The sequence below is a fragment of the Porites lutea genome, chromosome 7, assembly GCF_958299795.1.
Source record: "Porites lutea chromosome 7, jaPorLute2.1, whole genome shotgun sequence".
Lineage (NCBI taxonomy): Eukaryota > Metazoa > Cnidaria > Anthozoa > Scleractinia > Poritidae > Porites > Porites lutea.
The window spans coordinates 22,145,951-22,163,177 of record NC_133207.1 but is presented as its reverse complement, the minus strand read 5'-3'; the positions used below and the strand labels follow the sequence as shown (position 1 = coordinate 22,163,177).

General features: G+C 37.9%; 1 protein-coding gene across 1 annotated transcript in view; it reads right to left on the bottom strand.

Annotated features, from left to right (window-relative positions):
- Positions 1-16,854, bottom strand: part of LOC140944611 (anaphase-promoting complex subunit 1-like) — a 45,754-nt gene extending 28,900 nt beyond the window's left edge. The window contains exons 1-20 of the mRNA XM_073393730.1: positions 16,666-16,854; positions 14,654-14,707; positions 12,918-13,083; positions 12,172-12,266; positions 11,467-11,546; positions 10,749-10,950; positions 9,385-9,652; positions 8,847-9,006; positions 8,003-8,101; positions 6,964-7,048; positions 6,216-6,281; positions 5,206-5,280; positions 5,025-5,076; positions 4,811-4,887; positions 4,321-4,381; positions 3,657-3,835; positions 2,850-2,918; positions 1,404-1,522; positions 561-630; positions 366-436 (exon numbers count right to left, since the gene is read on the bottom strand). Of these exons, the coding sequence (XP_073249831.1) occupies positions 366-436; positions 561-630; positions 1,404-1,522; positions 2,850-2,918; positions 3,657-3,835; positions 4,321-4,381; positions 4,811-4,887; positions 5,025-5,076; positions 5,206-5,280; positions 6,216-6,281; positions 6,964-7,048; positions 8,003-8,101; positions 8,847-9,006; positions 9,385-9,652; positions 10,749-10,950; positions 11,467-11,546; positions 12,172-12,266; positions 12,918-13,083; positions 14,654-14,707; positions 16,666-16,809 (2,192 nt within the window). The 5' untranslated portion in view covers positions 16,810-16,854. The remainder of the gene's footprint in view (positions 1-365; positions 437-560; positions 631-1,403; positions 1,523-2,849; positions 2,919-3,656; positions 3,836-4,320; positions 4,382-4,810; positions 4,888-5,024; positions 5,077-5,205; positions 5,281-6,215; positions 6,282-6,963; positions 7,049-8,002; positions 8,102-8,846; positions 9,007-9,384; positions 9,653-10,748; positions 10,951-11,466; positions 11,547-12,171; positions 12,267-12,917; positions 13,084-14,653; positions 14,708-16,665) is intronic.
- Positions 16,855-17,227: the final 373 nt, after the last annotated feature.

Below are 17,227 nucleotides of genomic sequence, written 5' to 3'. Positions count from 1 at the left end.
ACGATAGTGACATGTTCTATTGTAATGATATTTAAATTTTGAATGTCTTGTGTAACTTGATTCAGAAAGGCTTCAAATTATGCTATCCTTTTTTCGTAATGATTAATAGACCTCGATACCTCGTTTAAAAGTAACATCTCCTTTTTAATTCTGTAGATGCAATTGAGGTAAAGAGGGCTAACAAACATAAATATAAAAGAAAACTACTATTGCGCCATTTTGGAATAAGGTGCATTTTTAGCAGGCATCACCAACCTTCAATCCAAGATTATCAAAGACTTTATTTAGTACAAAACCTCATGAAGCAAAAGTTAGATTCAATGTTATGACAGGTGTTCGTTGCATCTTTTAAAATGAAGACTTACACTGCAAGACTGCACAGGAAGCGAGCTAAGGGATAAAGTGAATCTTTCCATAGTATATCTAGCTTAAGGTCCTGAAATGTAAAAGAGATCAGAACACAAATTTGTTTAAACGTGACCTTCAACTAATTCAAGCGAGACGATGCATAACTGTTTCTGATTGCATCTTGGTGGGTACGTATAAAAGAGTTTAAATACCTCATAAACCAGGTGCCAGGCAAACAAAATGGATGGAATATATCGATACAAAAGAGCATCTTTATTAAGCCTGGTAAGCAAAAAGACAATAACATTTATATCACATTTATTTCTTCTTTAATCTCTACGTTTATGAATGAGTCCCTTACGGGTATGGATTGATATGTTAATGGTTTGCGTTTCATGGCTCTCACTGAACTGATTTGGCGACTTGAGGGTAAACAGATTAAAATGTGAATGCATTTACATCATTGTCATAAACACAACACCATGTGTAGCCTACAGAGCTGCCAATGTGGTTTTAGCTTTTGAGTTTTAACGAACAGGATTGTAAACTGACATTTTAAGACTCAGCTGTTATTACGATGTTTTAACTTGTCCGTTGAGGAAGACAAATCCTTAAATGTGATATATCATGAATGGCTGCTAGTTAGAACATTAAAAGCTCAAGCCTGGAATAAATATAGTTGACATCTAGACTATGGAACTCATGACAGTCGTCAACTGTTATGTTCATTCAAGTAAAGACTTGTGGACGAGATTTTGCCTTTGACAAAGGGCTTCGGGTGGTAAAGGCCGTCCTCATATTTTATACGTTCAAAGGTGGTTGAGACTGTCTTGGTCTCTTTTCAAAAAGCATACAGCTTGATTCCACTTTAAAGGGTGTCAAGGTTATAACACCAATGAAGTGAGAAACATCAGACTCTCGTTAACACATTTATTAGACTGCTATAGCCGTGCAGATGCAGCAATATCTATTTCAGTCCAAGTTACCTACTCTGTCACCACCTTTGAACCGAAGCAAAGTTCGACAAAGGCAACTTCTCGTCTTGTGTCACTTACTGTATTTCAAGTGATATTCTTTCTTCTTTGAATGACTTATTCACATTAATGGGCTGTAAACCAATTTCCTGTCTTGTGAAGTTCTCGTGAAGCGCAGTCGTCATTAACAACTCCCACGCCTTTAATAAATACAAACAGGCATTCCATGTTACACATACATGTCAATCACAGTCAACTCAATAGTGTACCCAAAGGGTACTTTCCATTTACATGGAGAAAATGGAAATTCGGAATGAAAAATGAAAAGGTCCGCACAGTTTCACCTTGGAAGCTTCAGAAAATAAATATGGGGTTCTCAGTATGCTTTTTAAAGTCTATCGGGCTTGTGATCACTGCGGACAGTGAATGTTAGCACTGTTTTCAAGAAATGTAAAATCAGGAGAGGTCACCCTTAGCCCCCTTAGCATTTTGGACTTGGCAATAGAACGACCTCTGCCAAAGATACAGATAATATGTCTCTTTGAATTTGGGCAGACAAAGCAAAAAGGAGTCGGATTCGACCCAGGAGGCATAATGCGTTTTAAACGAAAACTGTACGTGAAAGACGTAGAATTCACAACCAGGCTGATAACTGTGTGACTACTGCCATATATTTTCTTATCTAATGTTTTTAGATGGTGAGATAATTAACATAAGCTCCATTAAGATTTATTCATCTACAGAACGATAGCCTTCGATATTAACTTTGTCAGGACACCTTGTCTGACCACAGTTAAGTTTTTGCCCGATATGGACCAATTTTAGGCTTATTTTTAGGCTGGTCTTTGCAGCTTTAAGAAAGAAAAGTAAATTGTAGCTTTTAGTTTACAAAAGCCAGGTTAATTTTGGGCAGAGTGCATGTCCAATGGTTGGTGCGATTCTTTCCCTCTTTTTGCGCAATGCAATTAATTCGTGCGTTCATTTGACATAATAGGGACTTAAGGATCAGAGGACGCGAGGCCGCGAACACGTCCCTTAAAAAGTGAATTGCATTCTTTTAGTTTTCATCGTGATTATTCCTATTCACTTACTTCGCCAAATGAAGGCAAACCCTCCAGGAGTTGAATTTCTAGGAGCCATGTCCAGGTTCGGAAAGAGAAATAACATTTCGTCGTCTCTTGTTTACGTCCTCCATAATACGTTACATTAGGTATTTTCACGTCTCAGTCAAGCAGTGACGGTAAAAATGTAGAAAAATGTGTGATGCACTTGCAAAGTTATTGTTTTGCTTATTAAACCTATTGTTTTTTGAAGTTCTCATTGCCGTCGCGTCGTCGGATCTTTAAGTCCCTAATGTGACTGCACGACATGTTCGTTATTTCCGCCCACAAATAACCTGCTCATGACAGGAGTTGTCAGTAGTTCAGTGGCTCCGACTAGTGTCTGGAAGGTCGTGGGTTCGATTCCCATCTGGAGCTCAGAAATTCTATTTGAGTTCTTCTCTCCACACATCATTCTATGCATTACCTTACTATTACCACTATCTTCAGCCTGTGTTTTCGATTTCTTGGCAGCAGGTAAACCTGGTGAGTCACACTGCAAAGGATGGAAACGATCCAGTCAGGAACAGTGCGTATAAGTATTCAACTCTATTTAGTTTATCTCCAAACTTGGCACAATCGCACAGATAATGTTTTGGTTGTCGATGAATGTTCAATTGCAACATAAATCGTCATGCTTAACTACAGGAAATTGCTTTTTGTACTTGTTGTTTTTTCTTTGAATTAGGCAATTTTCTGGAATTATTTGCATAAACAAGGAAAAAATGTCACAGTAAGCGTTTAGTACATAAAATAAAATGGTTCCCATTTTAAAATCCAGTGGAAGTAGAGTCTGTTTGCTGCTATCATGGGAAAGAACTGGTGTCAATGTCAGAATTAATACAACTATTAAACAATGGGCTTTTAACATCAAACTTGGAGATCAATGATACGCCCAGCTACAAACTGGGGAATGCATTCGTCAACCATTCTTACTAAGTTCGCAAGTGAGAAGGTGTGTTTGCTCCACAAGCCAACGACATGATCACCTAGACTGAGAAACATTCTCCTTTAAAATTTCCTATTCATGACAGTGTACTTAGAAACTTTTGCTTTTTTTTCCAAGAACAATTCTCTCTATACATCCGTTTTTCTGATTCTTTCCTTTTTACAGGTCTTAAAAACGTTCCTGATCTACCGTCAAAGTAGCCATATATCCCTGACATCACAAACGTTTTTCTCTTAGACTTCTGCACATAAAATGGGATTTCAATTGTTCAGTCACATATGTTACCTTTGCTTTGTCATCATTGGGAAATCCCATTAAATTCAGGAGACATTGAGCGAACTGCGGCCATTCCCCTCCGCTGGCTAGAGAATGTGGACCTTGAGAGGAGATGTAGCAAGTAATGTGGGTCTGCACTACCAGTGAAGCTGGAATAACACCCTTCAAGGCTTCCAAACAAGCCAGGACTTGAGTATATAGTCAAACGAAATGAAAATTGATAAAATTAATTAACATCGACTCAAGCACAAACATACACGCTGAAGAGGCTAAATTACTACCAAAAAAGGCAGTTAGGGAGGATTAGGACCCAAACTCGAAAGTCTCAAAAGTCTACAGGCATTATGGGCGCTTAGCTATACCTTGACTATCTACATAGTTTGGCTGCTCATACAACTATTCTGGTGGTTACTCTGGACAAAATTTGAAAATCAACATTGAAGCCTGGGTGTTGTGTTAACCCTGCACTGCATCTCGCACAAGGAACAAACCATAATAGCATTTCATTGCAATCTAGTAGAAGAGACTAAGCGTCTTTTGCTTAGCTCAGACAGTTCTGCAAAACATAAGTTTTGTACCCTACAACAATTTGATTTGAATTGGATTCCAATGATTCTCTACTGTAGCTAGCTGTACATTGGCTGGCCATTGCTACAAAAGTTGTTTAACTGACCTGCTGAATTTTGCGACAAGAGAGGCAAACTCATCCTGTATATTGTCCCATCCTTTAATTCCTAATGGAAGCAAATGCACACAACTATAGATTGTTTTCACTCATGTGGTCAGCACCTATGCAAATTTCTTGGAACAAAAGAAGCTTTAAAAAAGAGAATGCTTCAGCCCCCTACAAGATTGGTTTGCGACACCAACTGTTTCATTGTTTTGGGACATCATTACTCAAAATGGCAGACGTGGCCTCATACATGAACGCTCTGTTTGTCACTATTTCATTCATTCAGACGGGACAAAGAGTTATAATTTATAACAATAAATTCTAAAAAAGGCCATTCAATAAATTGAGAAGAATGTTGTTCAAGCAGGAACATGGACACTATTAACCATTTATCACAAAACAAGTGTTTAAAAGAATGAGTAAACTGGCACCACCATAACAGCTACAAGCCACAAAATTAAACTTTTTTTAACACGTACAACTGACTCACCAAATTACAGGTGGAGGATACTGCATCTCTCAAAGATGAGACCTGGAGCTCCTGTAACATCACTGGAGCTTCCATATCTAAAAGAAATAAGACAGTAGAGATATAAATTCCCCTATTTTCGGAAAAAACCATCTGATAAAATAATAAATTTTTAATAATTGCTGTTTTAAATCATTTCTCCCATGTTCTCATTCTACATTTTTTGGTGGGTTACCTGTTGTCTCTACATCACTTCTTTGTACTTCCATGGGAGAGAAGGCCAAAGTCTATCAAAGGAGAAAGGAAATAACCTCTTAGAAGAAGGTTCTATAAGGATTACATGTAGCTAATTCTATGAAGTTTTAAAGCCACACGTTAATGACTGAAAGCAACAGAAAATAAGTCAGGCTATTAACCTTTTCTTGAGTATGAACCTGTGATAATTCTCCTGCCTTTAGGACAGGAAAGAATGGTAAATGCACCTGGAAGCCCTGAAACAACAGAAAGACAGTATGAGATACAGTCAACTTTCTCTAAGATGAACACCTTTGGAACCGGTACTAAGTGTCCGTCTTAGAGAGATCTCCATCTTACAGAGAGTCAAATAAAGGGAGTAAAGAAAGGCAGGGACCACCTCGTAAGTGTCCATTTTACAGCCCTCTGTCTTTATATAAACTAAGGTGTCTGTTAAGAGATAGTTGACTGTATAGTTTCAAGTTGAACTAGGAATTTGTAGTTAAAGATGATTACTGCTACAATGAAAATAACGCCTTCCTTCTGAGACCCTATTTCATATGTTACAGGAGCCCTCGGTGATCCCAAAAGCAAATTTTGAAGGAAACCCGGTTGAGTGGTCTTGGTTTCAAAGCTGCAAACTGAGTCGTGACCAACTCAAATTTAAGAGTTTGGTATGGAAAATCCATCCTGGCCGCCCTGGTCCTGTCTTTTGTTTCATGTTCTTGGTAATAAATATTTGAGAGCAGAAATTAATAGTGGCTATATTTGCTTTAGTCTATGCCATAAGAAGTTTCTAGAAAACACTGTCCTACATGTACATGTATCTATGGTTGATTTTACCTAGCATTTCGTTTTGAAAACAATACAATGTACACTGTAACAAGGGTATAATTGCAAAAAAAAAAAGGCTGCGACTACTAGGCTACATTGTACTTCATCTATTCAAAGCCTGTTTATATGAGATGAGCCAGTCTAGTTAGCTGGACTGGCTTGGCTCATGCCTTGTCTCCTCATAATTATTTTTGTTGTTTTAATGTCAAGGCAGGCAGGCTGGCCTGCCTGCCTAGATCTTAATTTGATAAAAAAAGAGAGAGATCTTAACAAGCAGGCCATGTATTGGGATTTGGGATTAAAAAGATTGTACAAAGGTGGTGGGGAATCCAGCAAAAAATACTGTCTGCAAACATACCTTGACCATTCCACAATACATAACCAGGGTTCCATTAGGCTCGAGAACAAGCATCATGTTTAACCTCTGTGATAAAAACAATATTAATACAGTTAAAACCCATGATTAAGAACCTGGTTTTTAAGAACCTATTAGGCTAAAATTTGCCAGTTAAGCACCCTTTATACAAGAACCTGTTTAGCCTTAAATTTGATTCTGGCCGGTTCTTATTTACTTAAAATTAATTACAGAGAAAAATTCTGTACACTTGGGAAAATACGATAAGATAAGAGAAGACAATAAAGGCTCCTCTTTGGAAACATAGACCTGTGCCTTACACTCTAACTGTAGTACTAAACTTATTTAGTGTGCAAATTTTTACGCATTAAGCTGAATACCACTAAATTCTCTTAAGCTACAACACATATATTTTTTCTTCAGATAATGAGAACCTATTTAAGAATCTAACTAGCCTAAATTTGTGCTAATTTCCATTATGTAAGAACCTGTTTTATTTAGCCTAACTTGGGAAAATGCAGGTTCTTAGTCATGAGTTTTTACTGTAGAAGACAGACCGATATAAAACAACAGGCCCCGGTTGTTCAAACGTTGGATAGCGCTATCCAACCAGTGGATAACGCAATTGGTTTCCCTATTAAGTACCTGCTGGATAGTGATTTATCCAGTGGATAGCGCTATCTGGACATTTGAACAACTGGGGCCAGATAGATAGTGGGCTATCAAGGGATTATAGGCTACAAAGTCTTACCTCCATTGGTACAGCATCTTTAGCAATGATCTCAAATGGATTAACCAATTGTATGGATTCACCCTCATGGATAATCTCTACCCCTCTGAAAGAAGAATTTGACAAAAAAAGAAATTAAAACCTTCAGTAGTAATAAACCTTCAAGCAGTTGCAGGTTGTAAAAGGTGCTGCTTCAGGTACATGGTAAATTTTACCAGTTACCTTATGATAAGGAGAACACTGCAGTTGGTTGTGGTTTAGATTTTCCCTGCGTGACAGGCATATTTTAAGCATTCCCATTCGGACCAGAATTTCAATTTTCAGTGCCTTGTCAATGTTTTGAACCGAGGCACTCAAGGAAAAATCAATTATTAATTTTGTTTTAAATGGGAAAATATCATGTTTGATTTCCAGAAGAAACTTACCTCTTGTCTTGTCAAAGTTTTTAATCTCAATAAAAAACATAATATCAGGGTAAGAAAATAATTTAAGGTAAGAAAATACAAAAAGCATTGACTGTTTACAGGCAAAGGAAATCACCTATAAGGTGGGAGACTGGTATGAGCAATTTTGTTCCAAAGTGATCTGGTAAGAGCAACATGGTGGTCAGCTTTGTGGTGCGTAAGTATTTGGGAATACAGTTAAGTCTTCAAACTAAGAGGGCTATCTATCTATTTAAAGAAAAGTCCTTTTCAACTAAGGCGTCAAGGCTACACAATTATAATTATAATACCTTTTTGTACATGGCAGTCTGCCTTTTGCATTTGTTCTAACTTCACAAGTATTAAAGATAATTTTTTAAGTGTGTTTCCCTGTTAAGCAAAACTTTCATAGGCACTTGCTGGGGACTAGAATTTTCCATCTGGCGACTGAAGACTTTACCTGGATAAAAAAGTTAATTTCGGACCTGCTTCATTTCATACACATGGAAATGACAGATTTCCCTACCCTTTCACGTACCTTTAGTCTTAAAAAGGTACCCCTTTTGGGAGGAACCAAAACAGCACCAACCTGAAAATGGTCAATAACAGTGACAAGACGTCCAGGTTTAAAGTCTTACCTCAGTTTATTTAACTGTCCGAGCAGATAGCAAAGAAATGAAGCACCAGCCTTGTCTTGTGTAATAAATGCTTTTGAAGCTCTTCCCTTTGTACCATGTCTAATAAAAGAGCGATAACAAGACAAGAAACTTCTAAAGGGATACTGACTGACATTACTGTATGAGACATGTGTGAAAACCATTGGAGGTTTTGGGCGCTTTCCATTCAACCCAAAATTCCATAAATTTTGGTTGGTACAATGTACATCATTTCAGTTTGGTCTGACCTGAATATTCGGGACTAGCTTTGAAGGTGGGCCCCTTTGACTGGTCTGGTCATTTTGGTTGGTTGGACCAAAATGTCTCTTGCCTTTTGACAAAATTGTTGTACCCAGTACTGCTCTTTTGTTTCCTGCTTACAGGAAAAATAACCAAACATGCAGTGGCTTGGACTGAGTCTGTGTAACTGGGATGTTCCGTTCAATGGCACGTGGAATTTCCAAAATTCAAACTGGAATTTTTGTTGAATGGAAAAAGCCCTTGATCTTAACAGCTCCAGAGCAGCTGGCCCTTTTAGTTTTTGTTAGAACAAGCTTAAGGTAGGTATGATACAACAACAACCTAAATAGTGGATGCACTTTCCGACCTGCCTCCACTTCAGTGCCCACTATCTTGCCTAAGGTGGAGAGTGGACAAAAAAACCTGCTGGCTTGTACATGTAAGTTTTAGAAATATAGGCCGTATTGTAGGATTTCACAGTGTACGAACATGTAGGTACTTAGAAGTTTGAAAGAGTACAACAAGTCAGAGTACAAGCTCTCATAGTGAAACCCTTCAGCCTGCTATTAGTAATTATTTAGTGTACCTGACAGCAATTTGGGTTTCTTGCCAAATCTGACTAAGGCACACTTCTGGCAACAGTGGCTGAAAGCTATCCCAAGATGATTCTTCTCTGCTTGAGGAACATGATGTTGGAGGAGAACGAACAAGAAGAGGAGATCTGAGGCTAATTCCCAAGGGAGAATCTGCTGAAACAATGTATGTAATGTATGTATTAACTATGCTAGGTATTTAAAAAAGCAACTTAAAATGATAATCATGACGGATACACTAGCTGTACTTTAATGACAAATATTTAAAAGTAAAAAAGTTCTCTGATCTGTTAGTTCTCATAAACTTATTAAATAGTCGAGAAGAACCAGGTCTAAGGTTATAAGGATTAGTTCTTTGTACAGCAGTGGACACCAAGCATGATAATGGGTGGTCACAGATGTCTTTCATCTAAGGCATAAATTTACGACATAGAAGCTGTTGGAAAGTGTAGTTTTGTTGGCTAGCGACAGTGCTTCATGCTGTAATAAAGCTTGTTGATTGTATACAATACAAAACGTTTTCTCACTAACCAATGGCAGGAGACAAAATCATTGTCCTGTTGTGAGACATGTGACTCAGCAGAGGTGACATTAAACGAATTGGAGTTGGAGATTGCACATGAGCCCTGATGGCAGAAGTGGGTGTGTAGGGTCTGAAAGGAGAGAAGGACTGGGTAGGAGTTGAGACAGACAGACGTGAATGGGCACCAGCACTAAGCACTGACATTGGAAGGTGAAGAATGTTACTGAATGGCAACTCTGGGGGGTGGTCTGAGTGTGTTGGAGATGCTGGACAATCCTAATAAGCAAAAGAAAAGAAGGTTTACAGTTAAATTTTTTTTACACACACCTACAATCCTGGACAAAAGTCCTTGGGACAGTACTGCAATACTCATATTATTCTGTCATTCTATTTTCTCTGTTTCCTGTTAAAACTGTGCATCCTTTTCGCAATTTTCTTGCATTTCTCCCTCCCCTGATCCTATACAAAGTTGAAACTCGGAAAAAATTCTGGATACACGTGTCCAACATTTGAATGGCAGGGAGGAAAACAAAACTCTCCCCACCCCCCACCCCCTCCTAACCAACCTGTACAAATGTCGGTAAATTTTCACAACTTTGCGGAGCTACATCTTGCTCACAATTAAGACGTATAATTTTTAAACTTGGCAATTCTACTTATTTTAAAGTGCTCTTTCCAGAGTTTTTACCTAACAGGTCCTTGTCAAAAGTTGAGAAACCGTGGAAACAATGCTGTGTTCTGAGTAAGAGAGCCCAGTGCGGTGAAACTGTAGAATCTAAGATGTCCAGCATATGATTTGTTTGAAAAAAAATTCTCTAGTCACCCAAAAGCAAAAGTTAGACACCAGGGGACATTGTGCTCTGCTAGATCACAGCCCTGCATGGAGGGGTCTTTTTATCCACAGTTTCAAAACTTTGGTACATGTATGTTATAACAGGGATGTCCCTGTTAAGGTTTCAAGTTGCTGGAAAAATACAGCAAGTACATTGTAGGCAGGAAATCAAATGGCTAGGGATTTCCCGGTGTCGACGCCATATGTGGGTTGCATTTGTTCTTGGTTCTCTCCCTTGCTCCGAGAGGTTTTTCTCCGGGTACTTCAGTTTTCCCCTCTCCTCAAAAACTAACATTTCTAAATTCCAATTCGACCAGGAATCAGGTAGACGAAGAACCACTATGTGGATGTGCTACCTGCAAATCATTATTTATTTGATTGATTTATTTTGGTTCCATTTTTTCTTCTATTTTCCTATGAAAGTAGCCGGGGGCCATGTCCATAATAACCAGGGGAAATCCCCAGCCGCTGCCTCTTAATGACAGCCCTGTTGAGAGAAACATTGATTCTTGAAATCAAACTTTTATTGAGAAAGCTTACCTCAGGTTTGGCTTTGGTTACTTCCCATACAGAATGCAAGCCAATGACTGAATCGTAAGTCATGACCAATGCAGGATCACTGCATGTAAACACCACACTTACAACAGGGTCACAAATGTAGCATACTTTGCCTTGAATTTTACATGTGACTGGCCTTGGTTCATCCAAAGGATGCATGACACTGAATACTGTGGGAACATCCCTGAGGGGAATAATTTTAGTTACATACAGGCATTAGGTATTTTTATTAGCATACCATTTATTATAATTAAGTTAGGTTCACCAGTATTCTTGGCAGGATCAACAGAATAGCATGTAGCACCAATGACTGTCCTTCCCTCCATAAGAAATAAACCACCACACTGGCGACTATAAAGTCCCCTCCTGTACTCTTTATGAACAGCATGTTGGTTCTGTAACATCCCGCAGAGTTTATTATAATGAGTAAGAGTTGTGAGATGGGGCGTAGAGTATATTATACAATCATGTACTTATCTGAGAAGATAAAGTCTAACCATATGCAGTCTTTACAAAGGCAGCACTTTCTCCTCAGTTACTTTAATTAAGACCCTGAGTGTTGGTCCAGTTGGAATTTGAACCAGCAACCTCCAACTTTGCAGACTGGCACATATCGAATTGAGCAAACTGGGTGGTTGTTAATAGAGCAGTAGGAAAACACTTTTTGCGATGATCAGTAAAATGACATAGGACAACCCACCTTTTCTGTCCTGTAACTTCTCCAGGTGTTGTTGCTCTTTCAAGTAGCAAACCTTTTTGCAAAGAAACTACTTGTGATACCTAATATGTTTAAAAGAGAGAAGTTTAGATGCATTGTACAACTTACAACAACCATCATTACATGTATATTCATTTTACTTACATTGTATGGCAACACCGCTTAAGGCCACGACCTTCATTATAGAGACTTTTCACTCACACGGTTAACAGCTATGCAAATTAATAATTATTTAATAGAGAAAAAGAAAGTACCGGTATTTAAATAAGAAAAAGTTCAACTTCCACAGGAGTTTCTTGAGACAACAATATGGCAACAATTTCACTGTTTTGGGAAACCAATGTGGTTTTTTATGTCTTCTAGGTGAAAACACTCTACACAGCAGTAAAATTAACCTGCCAAAATTTTAGAAACAGACATGCTGCATGAGAGGTATATGTGTAATGATTAACTAACCCCAACATTATCTTCGTCTTCCTCTTCTTCTAGACTCAATTTTAAGGTTCTATAATCAATGGTTTTCTAAAAAAGTGGCATACGTGCAGTACACACAAACCTGGGCTTGGATATTGTACAATTTTTTCCTGGTGTTCTTGTTGATCAACTAAGTCAAGGAAATGTGTTTGAAAAGCAAAGCTGCAAACAAACACCTGCCTATGGTTCAAACATTAGTCAGAGTGAACTCACTGGGAACGGTAGGGTGATAGTAAACAAGGCACCATCTTTTGTTAACACATCAATGCAGTCTTCTTGAACAACACATAGGCTTTGTGATGCATCACCTTCTGTAAAACATTTAAAAATCTTAATAAATTAATAAATAAATAAGTACAATGCACATGTAATAACTTTGTACGGCTCACATTTTCCTGCTATGATACGCTAGAGTGCATGTATGCTCCTTTAAATTTATTTTATAATTTAGGGCAAAAGAGAAAATATAAAAGAGAGGAAATGTGCATTAATTTATTCTAAAAAAAACAAGGAAAATTGCACTGTGCCTAGAAAATACATTGTATGCCTTCTCTTTAGCCTAAAATTTGAAACAGGTTCTTTTTTCCTCTAAAACCTATAAAAAAAACTGTACACTTGAGCAAATAAGATAAGTCAACATTCAGGATCCTCTTCAGAGACCTGTAGGTGCCTTATCACTCCAACTGCAAAGCTAATTTAGTATGCAGACTTTATGTACATGTAAGGAAAGAACTACCCCTAAATACTCAACTACTTAGCTACAATGTATTTTTTCCTTCAGAAAATAAAAAAAAAAACATCTAAGAACCTAATTTACAGTCTAAATTTGTTTTAATTACCATTTATGTACATGGTAAGGACCTGTTTTGGCTAATTAACTTAGTAGAAAAATGCAAGTTCTGATCAGCAGGTTATCACGACTGTATTTTTAATTATCAAACAAATAACTCTAACGTTACCTGTATTGATATTTTCCTTTGCTGGATTGGAACAATCAGAGGGAAGATCAAAGGTGGACCATAAGCAATCCAATACTGGTTTCTTGGCTGTGTAACATTTTTGAATTGTCCTCACTTTCTGAGATTTGCCACAACTCCACACAACAGTGTTGTTTTGCACAAATAACTGCATGTAAAGAGTGAACAAGATTTGGTGAACATGCACTTGTCTGAAGTAAAAAATTGTAGAATTTTGTTTTTGTTTTTGTTTGTTTGTTTGTTTTTTCAAGGAAGTGCTCTGAGCTCAAGTCTGTGAAATCCAAGGTGCCCAGCATATGATTTCTGACTAAAACTTTCTAATAGATTACTTAAGTGTGACGTCATAACAATTTAAATTTCTGAAATTATAGGATTATGTTCTTTCAGAATATCCTGACAAATCCCATAAATTCAGAAATTTAATCTTTATGACATCATCACTTCCGAACTCTATTACCCAGGAGTAAACGTTAGGCACCATGGGGCCAACAGGCACCGCAAGAAGACAGCCTCAAAATTCATTATTTTGTTTGCAAAAATCCAGTAGTACATGTTCACTGTAACTCTACGTATGTGGTACAAGAAATGGCCATGCCTCTTTAATCAACAATGGCAAAAACAAAAGTTTCAATGGTACTGAGGCACAAGGGAGTTTAATTTAAGCAAAGACTTTTTTGAAAGACAAATTTCAATTGAAATAAATTTTTTTGCATTAATAATAATATTATTTGAAGGAAGATCATCGCAGTTATATACGCAACTTATGCTGTTGCCAAAAAGTTGGGTATATGGCTGCGATGATCTTCCTTCAAATAATTCTTCACTCCGCAGTTCACATATATGATTTTCATAATTATGTTCATAATTTCATCATCATCCTTTCATGGGTTTATAATGAACCAATTCAACGACCTGCTCCCAGTTGGCTTGTTAGCTTAATTGGTAGAGGGCTGCAATGGTATCAAAGAGGTCAAGGGTTTGAATCCAGTACAAGCCTGAATTTTTTTCAGGCTTTCTTTTTGCAACTGCATAAGTTGCGTAGATAACTGTGATAATCTTCCTTCAAATAATTCTTCACTCCGCAGTTCACATATATGATTTTCATATGTTCATAATTTCATCATCATCCTTTCATGGGTTTATAATGAACCAATTCAACGACCTGCTCCCAGTTGGCTTGTTAGTTTAATCGGTAGAGGGCTGCATCGGTATCGCAGAGGTCAAGGGTTTGAATCCAGTACAAGCCTGAATTTTTTTCAAGCTTTCTTTTTGCAACTGCATAAGTTGCATATATAACTGTGATAATCTTCCTTCAAATAATTCTTCACTCCGCAGTTCACATATATGATTTTCATATGTTCATAATTTCATCATCATCCTTTCATGGGTTTATAATGAACCAATTCAACGACCTGCTCCCAGTTGGCTTGTTAGTTTAATTGGTAGAGGGCTGCATCGGTATCGCAGGGGTCAAGGGTTCGAATCCCGTACAAGCCTGCAAGTACCTTGATATGTTAACAAATTCTCTCAACTGATTTGTTAAAGAAAGTAAGGAAGTCAGTCTGGAGAAATTTGTACATGTATGTGGATGTTGAGGCTTTAAAGATTAACTGAATAAATTTTGCTTTACAAATAAATGCCAAAAAAAAAAACCCTGAAAAAATACAGAACTCTAAAAACTGCTCTATGTAGTATTTACATGTACAAGTACAGTGTACCTCTTCATAGCAATCTGGATTTTCCTTTACTGATTGTAACTTCCACTTGGGACACTAGAAAATAATACAAAGATATCAAACAGGAACAACAAAATACCCTGCCACAGCACTGTACACCTTATGGTACTTCATACATGTACTCAAGTCAAACACTGGCAACTTCACATACTGTACTGTACATGAAAGCAATGAGCACAAAAACAGTACATGTACAGGGTACAGGATACACAGCATTCAAAATAAATGAAGCCCTACAATCCTAGCTACAATAATACAAACATAAAATAGCTTTGCTGGAATTGAATCACTTTAGGACAGTGGAATCTCTGAGTGCTTTCCATTTGTCAGAACTGACCGGCCAGACCATTTCTGTTGTACACTGAGTTAAGATTTTCACTTTTGATCAAAACTATCCAGCCAGATCAGTCAAATCCTAAACTAGTATGCACAAAGGAGATAATTCTTCAAAAAACCTACTTCATTTTCTAACTGACTTGAGCAGCAATGGTCCAGCTGGCCAGCTCTGACAAACAGAAAAATGCCTTTGTACTTAATATTTGGTTTATTTATATACAAGCATGTTTCGCATGTGTATTTCTTAATTTGCTTGTAATAATGCTTACTTGCATGCAAGAAACATGCATGTACTGCTGCAACTACTTTGGCCTGTGCTGTACATGTATGTCCTGCAGTTCCCTAGCAACAAAACCATGACAATAAACTTGGTCCTTTCTCCTAAGCTTTATAACAACATTAAAAAAAATTCACCATCCTCTGCTTTTTTGGTTGCACCGCCAAAGAAGCAGCCACCACAATGTGCAAAACTTTTTGGTATCAACTTTTGATATCAATATGATTTAAAGAAATCATGTTAAAAACAAGAACGCTCTTACAGTGGCGTTAAGTCTCACTTTCTTGGAGATTACAAAATGTAGATCAAGAAATGAGGAGGCAATTAATTCAACACAAAACAGGATTTACTTGCTAAAGGTTTTTCACTCCCCACTTCTGAATATTTACTTTTTATTTGTTTCCAAATCGATTTAGTACACGTGTTAGCAATGACCGGAAATACGTCTGCGGTCGCAGGCTATACGCATGTTTTAATTCATGAAAATTCAAGGGCCTTGATTCCAGAGAAATTACGTCACTGCCAGATTTCAAAAAAGTAATTTACATGGCAAGTCATTTTAATCATCGCGAAAATAAACCCCATGCCCACGACCAGTTAGTCTTTTGCTAATTAAGATTCTTCTTTTTTTTTTGACCACGGAAGTGTTCACTTGTTCCAAAGTAATCTACGCTTTCAAGCGACAGAATTCATGACAGACCTCTTCCGGAAAAGCTCTAAACGTAAGCTTTCTTCGCAAAACATGCCTGGCTTTGGTCATGCAACGATTCTTATTCCCAGTTTTCACAGTCTCCACTAGAAACGCCTGGGACCGAAACTGTCAGTTTGAGTACTAAATACAAAGAAAAAAAGGCTTGCAGATTATGAGTCTCGTTGCTTACGAAAGCAATCTTGACTAATAAAAAACAAACACCTTCCAAATTTGGTCAGTGCTGGCTGGTTAGAAAGAATTAGCGGGGAGAAAGGACACCATCAATAAAGTTTAAGGTTGTCAAACTTAAAGGACCAGTAAATGTTAACCCTTACACCCCCTAGCCCACCACCCCACCCCACCCCCCTACCCTCCATCGGGGCATATCAGGGAATTTGCAGGAATTTTTAGTTATTGGAGGGATAAGCAAGCCGCAGGTAATGGGGAATTCGAGGACTTTTGCATGCCATCCAAGATCAGCAGGGGAGCTGAACCGCGAAATAACTTTTCCATCTTCCACTATTAAAGTTGGAATGGGTGAAGAATCATAAATTCAAAGAGGCACGGTAATTACGGAATTGAGTCTTACTCCCTTGTTGTGAAGAATACAATGAGAGTTCTGCGTGCATGACTAATAGTCAAGCTGCTCAAAAACAAAACTTAAAACAAAACAAAAAAAATCAAGCTTACCGTTTCATTCGTAGATTCGGCGCCTTGTTTAGGAAGCGAACCATCTTGGGTTTCACAAGGGCTTGCTGCAAGTGGATGCTGCGAGCAGAAAGCTTTACCGAACGGCTCAAAATTTTCAACTTTAGCAGAGCTTATAATCATCATATCATCTTCAAACAACCTTTAAAAACGAAGCAAAATTGACGAGTTCTAGGCTTGAATAACTTAATTCACGCGCTTTCACCCGCCATTTTCGCCTACTGTGGTGACCAGTCTTTTTCGTTTCGAACAAAGCGCGGCTACAAGGTTAATTCACAGGCCTACCAGCACCACTGAGCGGCGAAGCCGTAACAGGAAAAACGCTTATTTACTTTGCGCGCCCAACCAAAACCGACATGCTACGCAGGCTACACTTGAGAAGGCTGAGAAAGCCTTTTAGATATTCACAAATTTCACCTAAATTTAAGCAAGCAAACGGTTACACTGTTATGAACTGATACTGCAGACACCCTGTGGCAAACTGACGGTAGCGCGCGAAAATTTGTCACCATTTGAAATTTAACTGTGTCACGCGCGCATGTGT